At 49.9% G+C, this 16474-nt stretch overlaps 1 protein-coding gene across 1 annotated transcript; it reads left to right on the top strand.

Moving 5' to 3' along the window:
- The first annotated feature begins 5600 nt into the window (after positions 1 to 5600).
- On the top strand, positions 5601 to 13478 carry LOC133141516 (leucine zipper putative tumor suppressor 3-like). Its single transcript, XM_061262086.1, has 6 exons — positions 5601 to 6371; positions 6687 to 6856; positions 6941 to 7307; positions 9828 to 10148; positions 11032 to 11262; positions 12795 to 13478. Exons 1-6 carry the CDS (start codon positions 5601 to 5603, stop codon positions 13476 to 13478), a joined length of 2544 nt encoding a protein of 847 aa, XP_061118070.1.
- Positions 13479 to 16474: the final 2996 nt, after the last annotated feature.

The raw sequence follows: 16474 nt of genomic DNA, 5'->3' as shown, positions 1-16474 counted from the left end.
TGTAAATGTGGATTGTCTAGTGTGTTGACAGTAAAGTGTGTAAATGTGGATTGTCTAGTGTGTTGACAGTAAAGTGTGTAAATGTGGATTGTCTAGTGTGTTGACAGTAAAGTGTGTAGATAGGACAGTGTGTCGTGTGTAGAGGAGGGTGTGTGAGGGTGTTTCTGGTGAAATGTGTAACAGAACAGTGCATAGTGTGTTGGTGAAAAAGTGTGGAGATGGAACAGTGTGTGTTGAGTCGGTAGTAAAGCTTGTCGATGGAGCAGTGTGTAGTGTGTCAGTGGTAAAGCATGTAGATGGGGAGTGTGAGTGTGTTGGTGGCAAAGTGTGTAGATGGGACAGTGTGTCGTGTGTAGAGGAGGGTGTGTTGTGTGTTCCTGGTGAAGTGTTTAATGGAACAGTGTGTAGATGGAACAGTGTGTAGTGTGCAGATAGGGAGTGTGTAATGTGTTGACAGTGAACTGTGTAGATGGAACAGTGTGTAGTGTATTTGTATTAAAGTATGTTGATGGAACAGTGTGTAGATGGGGAGTGTGTAGTGTGTTGTTTGTAAATTGTGTGCATGTATATGTGTATCTGTGTGTGTGCAGGCGTCTGAGTGTGTATGTTTGTGTGCATGTGACTGTATGTGTGTCATTTTCATCTCAAATACAATAGGACGGAGCAATGTCATGAGTGTTAACTTGCTCTCGTCAGAATATTTATTCAATTGAGTGGAAAAAAAAGGGACAGTTTGAGAGACTGCCCGTTTGTATTTACTGTGTGTGAGAGAGGGCGTGAGATCGAGAGAGAAAGAGAGAGAGAGACTGAGAGAGTGAGCGCGCCCAGTGAGAAGCATGGGGCTGATGATGTAATGCTAGTGGCTGTGGTAGAGAGGGGAGTGTCGGCACGTGCCAATAGGGCCCAGCAGCAAGGGTGTTGGTGCCCCCTCCTGGCCAGATTGTGTAACTGCATGTTCCAGCTGCTCTGTCTTCCCACCTTGAAAGCGTTTGGATCTTCTGCCCACCGAGACGCAATCTGATCCTGCCCTGTGATCCGATTCGATTAATATCCGCCAGTGTGAGACAGAGGGTAGCCAGAGGAGGAGATACTGGCTGAACCTGGGGAAAAGGGAGGGAGGGTGGGGCTTTCCAGAAAATATGTTTACCTGCTACCTGAGGGGTGTGCCCACTCTAAACATGAACCTAATCTGCAGGCCAATGTCCGTTTGATGTCTGACCAAGATTTTTCCAGGGCTTGCCCCTCCCCCCATGTTAAGGTGTGGTTCTGCAATAAGAGATGATTTCAGTGGCAGGGTTCAGTGTTCTGTCCCTCTGCTACCACTGAAACGCTGACCGCAAACGGGGTGTGAACCCTAAAATGCGGGAAAACACACTGGCACTATACAGACAGACCTATACACACCCACCTTACTTTATGTTCTATGGTAAATGTGCTATAGTGTATATACGTACACTGACACACCGTACACTGACACACTGTACACTGACACACTGTCAGACAGTACGTTACGGTGCATACTGGGCACATTGAAACACAAACACTGTACAAACACTGTCTACTCTCATGTGTATATTCAGAAAGTATGCACAAATGTATTTTCTCTGACATGCACTGACACACAGTTTGTGTACTCACACATAAACTGACACATGGTCATATACCCTCTGGCACACACACACATACATCAACACGTTCACACAGAGTGCACATGCCATGGTGCAATTGCACATAAAGTCACACATTCACAGTACACATACACTGGTATACTTGCACATACATCGATATACCACACTCCAACACACAGCCCAGTGTGTATTTATGTGTGTCACCATGTATTCAGCAGGGATGAGGTTTTCTGTAGTTCAGTTAAGTTAGGAAATTGAACTGAATTAAAATTATCTTCCTTACTAGCACACAGTGCATGTAATGTATATGAACGCACACACGCATACATGCTCGCCCATGCGCACACCAATATGAACATGCAAACACTGCTGGGTGTGAGAGAGAGAGAGAAAGGGGTTAAAACATCAAAGCACCAGGTGTGCCATGCCTTCTCCCAGCCAATCACGGTGCAGGCTGTGTGTGGGTGAGAGGGGGAGAGATAGAGAGAGCAAAGAGGGGGAAGAGAAAACAGAAAGAAAGACCCAGAGAGGATTGTTCTGACTCAGTAAGTGTTCTTAGCACCGTATTTACCACTTCCCAGCTAATTATGCTATCTATACCTCTAACAGTCTGTTTATTAAATACATCTCTCTGTGACTATTTGCTGCTATACACTTTTACTTGGTAATGAAATTTTCTCTGTCATTTTTAGTATCTGGCAGTCCATGTAAATGTCATGTACATAACCACAGTGAGGTCCTTACACTGCAAGTTTCATCAAAGCAAGCTATAGTGAGGGGAACCAGAGAGGCGAGAGAAGCAAAAGATTGAGGGGTTGAATTAAACATTTTTTTTTATCGACATTAGGACAGCCTCGGAGGAGATGAACAGGGCTGTGATATGTTTGCTGTTACTAATACTAAGTCTGATTCTGTAGTGATGGTAATGCATGTTTTTTGATGATATTACAGCATCACAGGCTCCTTACCGCCTGCAATGAAATATCAATTATCTCCATTCAGAAGGAGATTACATATAAACTTTTGTCTGCACCCTATTCGTTGGAGAAGACAGTGTTGTTTTGGCGAGGTGTTTGAAATAGTTCTGAGTCTCCAGTCCCTCGGCGTACGCTTTTATAAACGAAAGAGGCGAAAGCGAACAGCAACCAAGGGGTGCCTATCGCCATGGCGAGGGGGGTGGGGTAAGGAGCTTTTGGGTGACCTCATCCTCCTTCTGTATCTCCCCAGACAGTACTGGAGTCTGGGGGATCGGTGTGGAGCAGAGCAGTTCGGTCAATAACAGCATCACGCTGGGGCGGCAGCCATGCCGTACGCACATACCACGCTGTTCTATATAGTTTAAGGAGTGTGTTGCAGTTACAAAGTTCAAAGTGCAGTGAGCCCTCTCACAACTGCATGGTTTGAGTGTTATGGAATATGACACACTCACACACTGTGAGTGTGACAGAGGATGACCCAGTTCTGGAGCTGGCCTGTTCTTCTGTATTCAGTATGACATAATTTATTTCAGTTACAGTGCTTTAGAGTGCATGACTACTTGAATATTTTAGTTATGTGTTCGTTTTGGCAGTTATTACAGTAATATAGTGTATGGTCCTATCAGATGTAACTTTAGGCACAAGTAGACTGTCACAGTGCATGACAAGTCTAATTGTCTATGTACTACAAGTGGCATTTTTTGCAGGAAATTTTTGCAGGGGTCAGAACTCATTGATAGAGATTAAGAATGGAAAATATGACCATGTTATGAACAATGACAGACTATAAGCAACAGAAGAGCATTGCAGGGCATTTGGCATATGGGCAGGCTATTCGACATAGATTTTTCCTAAAGGTTAAAACATTTATGATGATTAAATGTTGAAATGTTAAAGAATGTATGACATTGTGAAGATCCTGTAAGCTGCGTAAGATAAAGCAGCAATGGTGTAGAACAGTCTAGTAGAGAATAGAGAGTAGAGTGGTGTGATTACTCAGTAGAGAGTAGAGTGGTGTGATTACTCTACTCAGTAGAGAGTAGAGTGGTGTGATTACTCAGTAGAGAGTAGAGTGGTGTGATTACTCAGTAGAGAGTAGAGTGGTGTGATTACTCAGTAGAGAGTAGAGTGGTGTGATTACTCAGTAGAGAATAGAATGGCGTGCACATAGTGCTATAGGACTTGGCTCTATAAGTGTGATTCTCCGACCCCAAGGGACTGTTACAGAACTTCCTTCTTTGGCTTTCTCTCTCTCCCTCTCTCTGGGCTCATTCCAATTCCTTATTTTTCTCCTCTTTTTACTTTCCTTTTCCCCTTTTCTAAGGCCTTTCTCCACCCATCTGGAGAGACTAGGAAAAGATAAAAGAAGAATAAGTTAAGAAGGGGAAATTCAGAACGTGAATTAGGCAAATCTCAAAGATCAGTTTGAAGCCACGTCAGTTACAGATGTGGCAGATGGGGAGAGGTGGATCCACAGGTCGATCATTTATAAGTCAGACTTTCTGAAGAAATACTTCCGCAAAGGATGCGCTGATGTTTTCTTGCTCAAAGAAAAGATTGGGAGTTCCTAACTTCTAATTCTAGCTCCTAGAAGGAACATTTAAGGGGTTGGAATGTCCTTAAAGATGGTGGCGTACGATCAATTACTGGATCAGGAGCAAGGAACAGATAAAAGAGCGATTGGAATGAGCCCTCTCTCTCTCCATCTATTGCTCTTTCTCTCTCTCCCTTTCTCTCAAATTAAAATATGCTTTATTGGCATGGTCACACATCAGCATAGAAATGCCAAAGCAAGTTTACAATATGTTGACAATAGTCGCAACAACAGCTATATGAACAATAATAATGTACAATACTACAATACTAATTACTCTCTGGTGGGGGTGGAGTTGGGGGGGGGGGCGTTCTTAATAATACTGGTAATACACAAACAGCAAAACAAAAAACAATAGAAAATATACGCTACAGTACAGTCCTTAAGTATTTGGACATTGGCATTGGTACAATTTGCAATTGGATTTGAACAAACATCAAACAATGAATATGAGGTTAAAGTGCAGATCACCAGATATGGATGTAAATACCGTCAAATTAAAGGTGAGTGTCTGCACCTCAACCTCATATTCATGGTTTCATTTCAAATCCAATGTGCTGGAGTACAGAGCAATAGAAGATAAATACTTATGGACCAGATACTTACAGACTGCATTGTATTTCCTAGGGACAATAGGATGGTGGAGTTGTCTGTTCACTGTCTCTCAGGCTATGACACGCTTTTACATATTCTGCAGCCAGTAGTGCTGCGGGTCCCATCCCCCATTTCTGTACACTTTTCTCAATGTAGCAGAAAGTACACTCTCTCATCTGTCTCTCACGCTCTCTCTCATTCTCCCTCTCTCTCTCTCGCTCTGTCTGTGCCCCAGTCTATAGAGGAGACTGATCATGTAAAATGGTAATATGGACTGCATTTATCCAAAGCACTTTACAATTACTGACTCTTATTCACCCATTCACACACAGATTCACACAGCAAAGGCTGCCATACAAGGCACCAATCAGCTCGTTGGGAGCATTTGGGGGTTAGGCGTTTTGCTCAGGGACACTTCAACACACCCAGTGTGGGGGACTGAACCAGCAACCCTCTGACTGCCTGACGCCCACTCTTCCCCTTGCACTAACATCGCCCCCCCCCCTGTGTTCCCCCCCCGTGTGCCCCCCCGTGTTCCCCCCCCCGTGTGCCCCCCCGTGTTCCCCCCCCCGTGTTCCCCCCCCCGTGTGCCCCCCCGTGTTCCCCCCCTGTGTGCCCCCCCCGTGTGCCCCCCCGTGTTCCCCCCCCGTGTGCCCCCCCCGTGTGCCCCCCCTGTGTGCCCCCCCCCGTGTGCCCCCCCCCGTGCCCCCCCTGCAGTGTGTGCACCCGCCAGTTGGCCTCACATCCCGTCCCGCCATGGCGCGCTTGGAGCGCGGTCGGTCGAGTGAGGGGGGCGCCCCACCCGGCATGGGCAGCGTGGGTAGCGGGGTGGCTGGCGAGCAGGAGTTCGCCATGAGGAGCGTGGGCACCCGTACCCAAAACAGCCTCCCTCGCGGGCCACCGCCAACGCGCCGCGGCCTGGAGGACCGCAGCTACAGCACCGAGCGCCCAGCCCCGCCCACCGGCTCTGAAAGCACGGCCTCCAGCGACGAGCGGACCTACACCACGGACCGGACCGAGCGCACCTTCACCACCGACCGCACCTACGCCACCGACCGCACCGAACGCACCTTCGCCACCGAGCGCACCTTCACCACCGACCGCACCTACACCTCCGACCGCACCTACACTACTGACCGCACATACACCACCGAACGCACCTACACCGTCGACCAGCCCCCGCTGCCCAACGATGGCCCAGCGCCCAACGGTGAGCGCCCTGTCGCCAACAGCAACCGCCCCGTCGCCAACAGCAACCGCCCCGTCGCCAACAGCAACCGCCCCGTCGCTAATGGCAACCGGCCGGTCTCCAACGGCAACCGTCCGGTTTCGAACGGTAACCGCCCTGTTGCCAACGGCAACCGACTGGTCTCCAATGCCCTGTTCCTGAATGGAGTGGGCCGTCGGGAGGTCCCACCGCTGGGGGCCATCGGCCTGGACATATGCGGGAACAACGTGGTGCTGAACAACGAGAAGAACAGCAGCGGGCCCCCCCCACAGTACAGGGCCCCCCCCACGGCCAAGCTGGACAACAACAACCCCCCGAAAATCCTGCCTGTGTCTGGCAAGCTGGAACAGGTGAGCCCTAAGAGGAGGAGCTGCTGTGTATACTACAGTATACTGTAGTTATAGTGTAGGTCTGTTGGAAGATTATCAGATGTAAGCGGCCATTTTGAATACCATGTTCCAAAGTAGTTGTGCTGAACAAAATGGCTTCGATTTTCAGATGTTGTTTTGGAAATACTTATAAAACCATGTAAAATTACAATAATAGAGAAGTATGACACTCATTTCAGAGGAAACGTTTGATCAACAGGACCTTGTGCTGCATTAATGGCTCCCTCTTTTTCTCTTCCTCTCATATGATCCCCCCCCCCCCCCCCCCCCCCCCAGAACAATGACGGGTTGGTACGTCCCTCTGCCTTTAAGCCAGTGGTGCCCAAGAGCTTCCACTCCATGCAGAACCTGGTGTGCCCGCCCCACACAGGGGGGGGTGGGGGCCGGAGCGCTGGAGGGAACGGCGGCCCTGGGGCTCCCGGGGGCCACAGAGAGCCGGACAGTCCGGGGGAAGGGGGAGGCGGGGGTGGAGGAGGAGGAGGGGGCGGAGGAGGAGGTGGAGGAGGGGAGGGGGGAGGAGGTGGCGGTGGCGAGAGGGGAAGAGCTGGGGGTCGGGGCGGAGGACCAGGGGGACTCTCCGACTCGGGGAGGAACTCCCTGACCAGCCTGCCCACGTACGCGGGTTCGGGGTCGGGGTACGGACCCCCCCACCCGCTGGGGCCCCTCAGCGCCTCCACCAGCCACATCAACAGACTGGGCACCACCGCCCTCGACAAGCCCGGCTACCAGAACGGCCTGAGTGCCTCCGACAGCGGCCGCTCCTCATCCGGGAAGAGCTCCTCCTCCTACCAACGCCTCAGCCACCTGGGCGACGCCCCCGGCCCCCTGCGCCCCTCCCCCTCCTCCGACGACATCATCCAGGACCTGGAGGACCGGCTGTGGGAGCGAGAGCAAGAGGTGAGCGAGGGGTGGGGCGGTCTGTGGAGAATGTTGAAGAAGCCCTTGCGCACTGCATGCAGTCAGAAATATTACATTACATTACGTGGCATTTAGCAGACGCTCTTATCCAGAGCAATGTACAACAAAGTGCAAATCAATCACAAGAACAAGTGCAAAAGTAGACCTGAGAGGACAGTACAGTTCCGAGTACTAGTGTAAACATACAGAAATTCAGAACCCTTGAAGAATACAATCAACTTTCAAACTAGCATACCACAGTTGGCAGCTAGAATACAACAACAGCCAATAAAAACAACAATACCTATACAAGTAACAATATCTATACATAAGTGCCATTACGGTCTAAGGCTAATCACAGTGATTGTGAGTTGGGGAGGGAAAGGTGTAGCCTGAAGAGATGGGGTTTCAGTCTGCGCTTGAAGGAGGTCAGAGACTCTGCCGTTCTGACATTCACTGGGAGGTCATTCCACCACCGTGGGACCAGGACAGACAGCAGTCGTGAGCGTGAAGTGCAGGTGTGGCGAGGGGGAGGCGCCAGACGGCACGAAGTGGCAGAACAGAGGGGTCTTGTTGGTGTATAGGTCTTGATAAGGGATTGAATATACACAGGGGCTGATCCTTTAACTGCCTGGTATGCGAGCACCAAAGTTTTAAATTTGATGCGAGCCATAACAGGCAGCCAGTGGAGGTTGCTGAGCAGGGGGGTGACATGTGAATGTCTGGGAACATTGAATACCAGATGGGCTGCAGCATTCTGGATGAGTTGTAGGGGTCTGATGGCAGATGCTGGAAGGCCAGCCAGCAGAGAATTGCAATAGTCCAGGCGGGACAGGACCATTGCTTGAACAAGGAGCTGAGTGGAGTAGGTGGTGAGAAAGGGTCGGATTCTCCGGATGTTGTACAGGAAGAACCTGCACGCCCGGGTCACCATAGCGATGTTCTTGGAGAAGGATAGCCTGTTGTCCATCACCACTACAAGGTTTCTTGCACTAGGGGATGAGGTCACTGTGGTATCCCCTAGTGAGATGGAGAAATCAGAGAAGGGAGAGGTTAAAGCAGGGATGAAGATCACCTCTGTCTTATCTGGGTTGAGATTTAGATGGTGGTTGCCCATCCAGCTCTGGATGTCTCTCAGGCAGGCAGAGATATGGGTAGAGACCTGTGTGAACCCGAGAGAAAGAGTTGGGTGTCATCGGCATAACAATGATAGGAGATGCTATGAGCAGAGATAACGGGGCCAAGGGATCTCGTGTAGATGGAGAAGAGGAGGGGTCCGAGGACTGAGCCCTGGGGGACTCCTGTAACAAGGGGGCGAGGGGTTGATACTCTTCCAGCCCAGGACACCTGGGAGGACCGGCCAGAGAGATAAGATTGGATCCACGCTAAGGCTGTGCCACAGATCCCTGTAGATGCCAGGGAGGCTAAGAGGATGGAGTGGTTGACCGTGTCGAACGCCGCAGAGAGGTCAAGAAGGATCAGGACAGAGGAGAGAGAGGTTGCTCGTGCAGCCTGAAGGGACTCGTTGACAGAGTGCAGTCTCCGTCAAGTGGTCAGGTCTGAAGCCAGACTGGTGGGGGTCCAGCAGGTTATTCTGAGAGAGGAAGGAAGAGAGTTGGTTGGAGGCGGCTCATTCAATGGATTTGGATAGAAAAGTAAGGATACCGGACAGTAATTTTGAATGCAGGAGGGGTCAAGAGTGGGTTTCTTTAGGAGCGGGGTGATGTAGGCCCTCTTGAATGATGAGGGAAAGCAGCCAGAGGACAGAGAGGAGTTAACAAGGGAGGTGACAAACGGGAGGATGTCAGGCGTGATTGCCTGAAAGAGGTTTGAGGGAATAGCCATCATAGTGGTTTTATCATGATACAGCTTTGCTTGGGAGATTTTCATCCATACTGTGGGAAAAAATCCGAAGTAAGATTTTATTTTCCCGTGAAGATAAACAAAGGATAAAAACGACATTTGATACTCCTCTGAAACTGGTTTGGTGAGTTTATGAACAAGTTTGGTGTTTCCCTCTACACTTTTTTGCACTTTGTTGCAAATTTACAAATCAAAAGTCATCAATGAGTTTTTTCTGAAACGTTGACCTTAAAGGAGTCTAATCAGGAAATGTTTATTAGACCATAGAGGGGAGTGTAATATTGCCTTGGGACTATTACACTATTACATCAAAAATAATTCACTTGGGGTAGCTGTGATTTGTGAGGTGCATCCCCACTAATTTTAAGGCACTCCTTTAGAAATCAGAGAATTTTCAACAAATTGGGTAATTAGCAAAAACATACAATCATACAAAAGAAAAAAAAATTGTTCTGGAGTTATTCCCAGGGGGCCGCAGTGTCTGCAGGTTTTTTTGTGATTTCCTTTCAATCGGCTGTCAACTAAGGCTTTGAGAACAAGGCGTGTGGACTCTTGAATAAACCAAGGGTGTCGAGAACAACCCAAAAAACCAGCAGGCCCTCCAGAGCCGGAGTTTTGACACACGTGGCGTGGAGTCTGATCGTGTGACCCCTCCAGGTGCTGCACATGCGACGGAACCTGGACCAGAGCGAGGCGGCCATCGTGCAGGTGTTTGAGGAGAAGCAGCGCGTGTGGGAGCGCGACATGGAGGAGCTGCGGCAGAACTACGCCGCGCGGCTGCAGCAGGTGGCCCGACGCGCCCAGCGCACGCAGCAGGCCCTGCAGGCCCAGATCGCACGGCTGCAGCAGGACAAGCGTCGCCTGCAGGACGAGATCGCCGCCCTGCTGGCCCACCGCGAGGAGCTGGAGCGCAAGTGCCTGGACTACAGGAAGGAGCAGGCCGACATCCTGCCCCGCCTGGAGGAGACCAAGTGGGAGGTGAGGGAGGGGGGTGTTTCCCTGGAATAGACCAATTAGGTGAGGGAGGGGGGTGTTTCCCTGGAATAGACCAATTAGGTGAGGGAGGGGGGGGTGTTTCCCTGGAATGGACCAATTAGGTGAGGTTTAAATAACTTAAACCACCAGAAAGAGCGACAAATATTTGACTACCCTAGTGTAAAATCCAGTTTTGACCAACTTTAAATGACCTAGCTTGAGCTGTTTTTTAAGCTTGGATACCTTGCCTCTTTAACTGACATTATGTTCATGTCCACAAAATTGTGACTGCAATTCTATACAGCTTCTAATCCTGGATGTCAACAAATGTTGTATTTACTGTATGTCTAATGTTAGCTCTGTGCTGTAGCTTGTTTGAAGCACATGGCTGTGTGTTTACAACATAAGCTAATGGAAAGAAAGAAGTGGGGTTTGAGGTTTGAGTAATTTTGGATATCTATGAATTGCACACATACATACACACACACACACACACACACACACACACACACACATTCATCTAATGAGTAGCTAAAGCCATTCTGATTTAGCAATATTAGGCGTTAGATTCATCTTTGATAAATGTTGATTTATCCACGGTGTAGGGGTCAAGACCGCAAGTAAGATTAAGATTTTCTGTGACTTCTCTTTGCTGCCCCTATTGAATTTGCCATATGTATTAGTTGGCTAGCTATTGAAAAACTGTTCTTGACTATAAGATCAGGAAATGGCTTTAGGCTAGTCACACAATTTGGTGTGTAAAAAAATGGCAGCGCTGGACTCCTTCCGGGTTTTTGCAAATACTATCTATGATCACCAGACAAGCTCAGTAAAGTGTAGAAGACTAGGTCTGATTGTAATATGACTTTGTGGTCCCCCTCCCCAGGTGTGTCAGAAGGCAGGGGAGATCTCCCTGCTGAAGCAGCAGCTGAGGGAGAGCCAGTCGGAGGTGACCCAGCGGGCAGGGGAGATGGTGGCCCTGCGGGGCCAACTGAAGGAGCTCAACGCCCAGCTGAAGGAGAGGGAGGAGACCATGCTGGGCCTGAAGGACTCCTACAGCAGCAAGGGCCTGGAGCTAGAGCGCTGTGAGGGGGAGCTTCAGAAAACACTGACTGAGGTGCACAGAGAGAGTACACTGACACTGACTGACACTGAGCACTGATGCCTGCAAATACTGCACTGACACAAACACACACAGCACTGACACCCGTATATACAGCACTGACACAAACACACACCACTGACACCTGTATATACAGCACTGACACAAACACACACAGCACTGACACTTAGAAATACAGCACGGACACAAACACACACACCAATGACACCCGTATATACAACACTGACACAAACACAAACAGCACTGACACTTAGAAATACAGCACGGACACCCGTATATACAGCACTGACACAAACACACACACCACTGACACCCGTATATGCAGCACTGACACAAACACACACAGCACTGACACCCGTAAATACAGAACTGACACAAACACACACACCAATGACACCCGTAAATACAGAACTGACACAAACACACACACCACTGACACCCGTATATACAGCACTGACACAAACACACACCACTGACACCTGTATATACAGCACTGACACAAACACACACAGCACTGACACTTAGAAATACAGCACGGACACAAACACACACACAAATGACACCCGTATATACAGCACTGACACAAACACAAACAGCACTGACACTTAGAAATACAGCACGGACACCCGTATATACAGCACTGACACAAACACACACACCACTGACACCCGTATATGCAGCACTGACAGAAACACACACAGCACTGACACCCGTAAATACAGAACTGACACAAACACACACACCAATGACACCCGTAAATACAGAACTGACACAAACACACACACCACTGACACCCGTATATACAGCACTGACACAAACACACACACCACTGACACCTGTATATACAGCACTGACACAAACACACACAGCACTGACACCCGTATATACAGCACTGACACAAACACACAGCACTGACACTTAGAAATACAGCACCGACACCCGTATATACAGCACTGACACAAACACACAGCACTGACACCCGTAAATACAGTACTCTCACACACACAGCACTGACACTTTCTCACACACACAGCACTACAAACAGACACAACACTGACACATACATACTCACACACAGGGACGGCACTGACACACAGATTGAGGAACAAGGTATGAACTGGTGAAGGCCTACACTGACATTGGCAGGATTACCCACACACTAACAGTGACTCACCGATGCCTGCTCATACTCACACGTACAGGAATAGCAGTGATATTCAATCACACTCCTTTCTTAGGTCCCATGCTTACAGCGTCATTTATTCATATCAACTGGCACACTATTACTGTTTTAGCTTAATTGGTGTACTGAAAGCCCAGTAAACGAGAAAAGATGTGTTATATGTGAGGTGTGCAACTTTAGCTGTCTCATGTGTGTAATGTATGGGAGGCGTAATGTTTTCACAGCAAGTTCAAGGCTCTGCATTTTCTTTTGTTCATGGGATAAGCACTCTTTCTCTCTCTCTCTCTCCCCCCCTCTCTCTCCTCTCTCTCTGTGTCTGTCTCTTGCGCTTGCACACTCTCAGGTGTCCCTCCTAAGGGACAAGCTGGGCGTGTTTGAGGCGGAGGTGGTGGGACTGAAGCGAGCTCTGGGGGAGCTGAGCGTGGGCGGGGCTGCAGCTGGGGCAGGGGGCGGAGCCCGGGCGGCGGGAAGGACCCGGGGGGGGCTGCCCTCCCCCCACATCCCCGCGGAGACCGCCCCGCCCCCGCCGCCGGCCCCGCCCCCGCCCTCGGCCCTGCCCCCGGGCCCGCCCGCGGGCGACGCCCTGCTGAGCCTGCAGTCGGACGAGGCCAAGGTGCAGCGGCAGGAGGCGGGGGGGCTGCGCCGGCAGCTGGAGCGTCTGCAGGGCGAGCTGCGTCTGGAGCGGCAGCAGCGGGAGCGCCAGGCGCACACCTTCGCTCAGGAGCGGCACACCTGGCAGGGGGAGAAGGAGCGGGTGCTGCAGTACCAGGCCCAGCTGCAGGTCAACTACGTGGAGATGCTGCAGAAGAACCAGGCCCTGGAGCAGCGCATGGGCCAGCTCAACACCAAGATGGTCACTTCTCCGACCTCACCTCCGCCTGCCCTCCCGCCCCTCGCTCTCGCCCTCCCTCTCTCCCTCTCCCCGCCCCCTGCCACCGAGGACAAAAAGCCCCCCGCCATGCACCAGCTGGCGCCGCCCTGGCCCACCCCGACCCGCTTGGAGAGGATCGAGTCCACGGAAATCTAGGAACCCGGAAGTGTCCCAATGGAGCACTCAGCTCAATACAGACTGAAATCCAGACTGTTATCGATATCTGTCATTCAACACAGTCCAGTGCAGTTATCCTGCAGCACCGATATCTGTCATTCAACACAGTCCAGTGCAGTTATCCGACAGCACCGATATCTGTCATTCAACACAGTCCAGTGCAGTTATCCTACAGCACCGATATCTGTCATTCAACACAGTCCAGTGCAGTTATCCTACAGCACCGATATCTGTCATTAAACACAGTCCAGTTCAATTATCCTACAGTACTGATATGTCATTCAACACAGTCAAGTGCAGTTATCCTACAGCACCGATATGTCATTCAACACAGTCTTGTGCAGTTATCCTACAGCTCCGATATCTGTCATTCAACACAGTCCAGTTCAGTTATTCTACAGTACCGATATGACATTCAACAGTCTTGTGCAGTTATCCTACAGCACCAATATCTCTCATTCAACACAGTCCAGTTCAGTTATCCTACAGTACCGATATGTCATTCAACACAGTCTTGTGCAGTTATCCTACAGCTCCGATATCTGTCATTCAACACAGTCCAGTGCAGTTATCCTACAGCACCGATATCTGTCATTAAACACAGTCCAGTTCAGTTGTCCTACAGTACCGATATGTCATTCAACACAGTTTAGTGCAGTTATCCTACAGCACCAATATCTCTCATTCAACACAGTCCGGTTCAGTTATTCTACGGTACCAAAATCCATCCTTCAACACAGGTCAATGCAGTTTAACAACACATCTGCTATTCCTCTATGCAGTCCTAGGATGCACTGACAAAGGAACCAGAAAAGGAGGTGAAAAGGAGGGGTGAAAAGGAGGGGTTAGTCAGGGACTCAAGAGGAGGGGGCACTTTGTGATCAGTCCATGGCAGGACTAATGGACTTCTGGGGTGGGAAGTGCACAGGGCAGGGGACATTAAGATTTTTGGGCAGTGAGTTCTCAAGCTGGCAGATCACACACACTCCAGCAGTGAAACTCCAACACCAACACTTATACACTAACACTGGATGCTCCAACACTGACTCTAATACTCCTGTCTGACTGGCAATGAACATCAGCTCAACATCACCAGCTCTTACACACTGAATACTGATACGCAAATAACTCCTCCAAAGGAAGATTTCAGTACACACACTGACACAGACACTCCAAAACATACACTGACCCCACTCACAAGAACCGAGCAGACTCTCTCAATCACTAGCCGAGAGGTCTGTGGTTGTACACACCAAATCCCACCACAGAACACTCAGTACCATATCTCCGGCGGAGTTCCTGTGGAGTGTCAGCCTGCCCTGGAACCGGAAATTTGGAGAGTTTGTACATGAACTTGGATAGTTGGATAGTTCACATCTGCCCTGGGCTCACCAGGCCCCGAGAACAAGCCCCAATCAGGCACCAAATGAAACTGACAGAGAAGTCTGAAGGAGACATGCCAAGCCCTCCCTTGGCCGAGACCAAAGGACATTATGAGAGTGCCCCCCTGTGGTCTGGTGGTGCAACAAAAAAAAAAATCCCCAATTAGACGCATTCTCCGGGTGACAGCAGTTCCAGCACTTTTTGGGTTTCAAGGGGAGGTGGAATAAGGGAGTTTGTTGGTATTGTAGTAGGTTGAAGGTGTAGTGACCTTGGTAAGTTTTAGATGGTGCAAATAAGCATGGCAGAGACACAGGACTTGTTTGATGTACAAATAGAGAAAAGTGTGTACAGGGGCAAAGGAATGGTGTGGGGGGGTAGGGAGAAATATCTGTTTTTCAGGAGTAGGGGGGAGGGGTGGACAAAAGTGCACCATAGAGCTTATCAGGGATGTTGGAGTTTTAGTGGTCTTAGGAGAAGGGGGGAAGCATATTTCAGGTATAAGGGGTGGAGCTTTGGGTAGGTGGACTGAGCGATATTATTTATGTGGATTGAAAGGAAGTGACATTTGTCAAATCCAGACACTGGGGGCAACACATGATCAATTTCAGTGGATGGCAGAATGGTGCTAGCGTGGTGCTGGAATTAGCATTAGTGGTGGATGTGGGGATGGTGCTAGCATATAGCAGTGGATCTGGAGATGGCACTAGCATTAACAGTGGATGTGGAGATGGCCCTAGCATTAGCGGAGGATTCGGGGATGGTGCTAGCATATAGTGGTGGATGTGGCGATGACACTAGCATATAGGCGTGGATTTGGGGATGGTGCTAGCATTAGCGGTGAATGTAGAGATGACATTAGCATTAGTGGTGGATGTGGGGATGGTGTTAGCATATAGCAGTGGATCTGGAGATGGCACTTGCATTAGCAGTGGATGTAGAGATGGCATTAACATTAGTGGTGGATGTGGGGATGGCACTAGCATATAGCAGTGGATGTGGGGATGGCACTAGCGTATAGCGGTGGATGTGGGGATGGCACTAGCGTATAGCGGTGGATGTGGGGATGGCACTAGCGTATAGCAGTGGATGTGGGGATGGTGCTAGCATATAGCGGTGGATGTGGGGATGGCACTAGCGTATAGCGGTGGATGGTGGGGATGGCACTAGTGTATAGCGGTGGATGTGGGGATGGCACTAGCATATAGCGGTGGATGTGGGGATGGTGCTAGCATATAGCGGTGGATGTGGGGATGGCACTAGCGTATAGCGGTGGATGTGGGGATGGTGCTAGCATATAGCGGTGGATGTGGGGATGGCACTAGCGTATAGCGGTGGATGTGGGGATGGCACTAGCGTATAGCGGTGGATGTGGGGATGATGCTAGCATATAGCGGTGGATGTGGGGATGGCACTAGCGTATAGCGGTGGATGGTGGGGATGGCACTAGCGTATAGCGGTGGATGTGGGGATGGCACTAGCATATAGCGGTGGATGTGGGGATGGCACTAGCATATAGCGGTGGATGTGGGGATGGTGCTAGCATATAACGATGGATGTGGGGATGGCACTAGCATATAGCGGTGGATGTGGGG

This window comes from Conger conger, chromosome 12 (assembly GCF_963514075.1).
Source record: "Conger conger chromosome 12, fConCon1.1, whole genome shotgun sequence".
NCBI classification, from domain to species: domain Eukaryota; kingdom Metazoa; phylum Chordata; class Actinopteri; order Anguilliformes; family Congridae; genus Conger; species Conger conger.
This window is presented reverse-complemented; position numbering and strand designations above follow the sequence as displayed.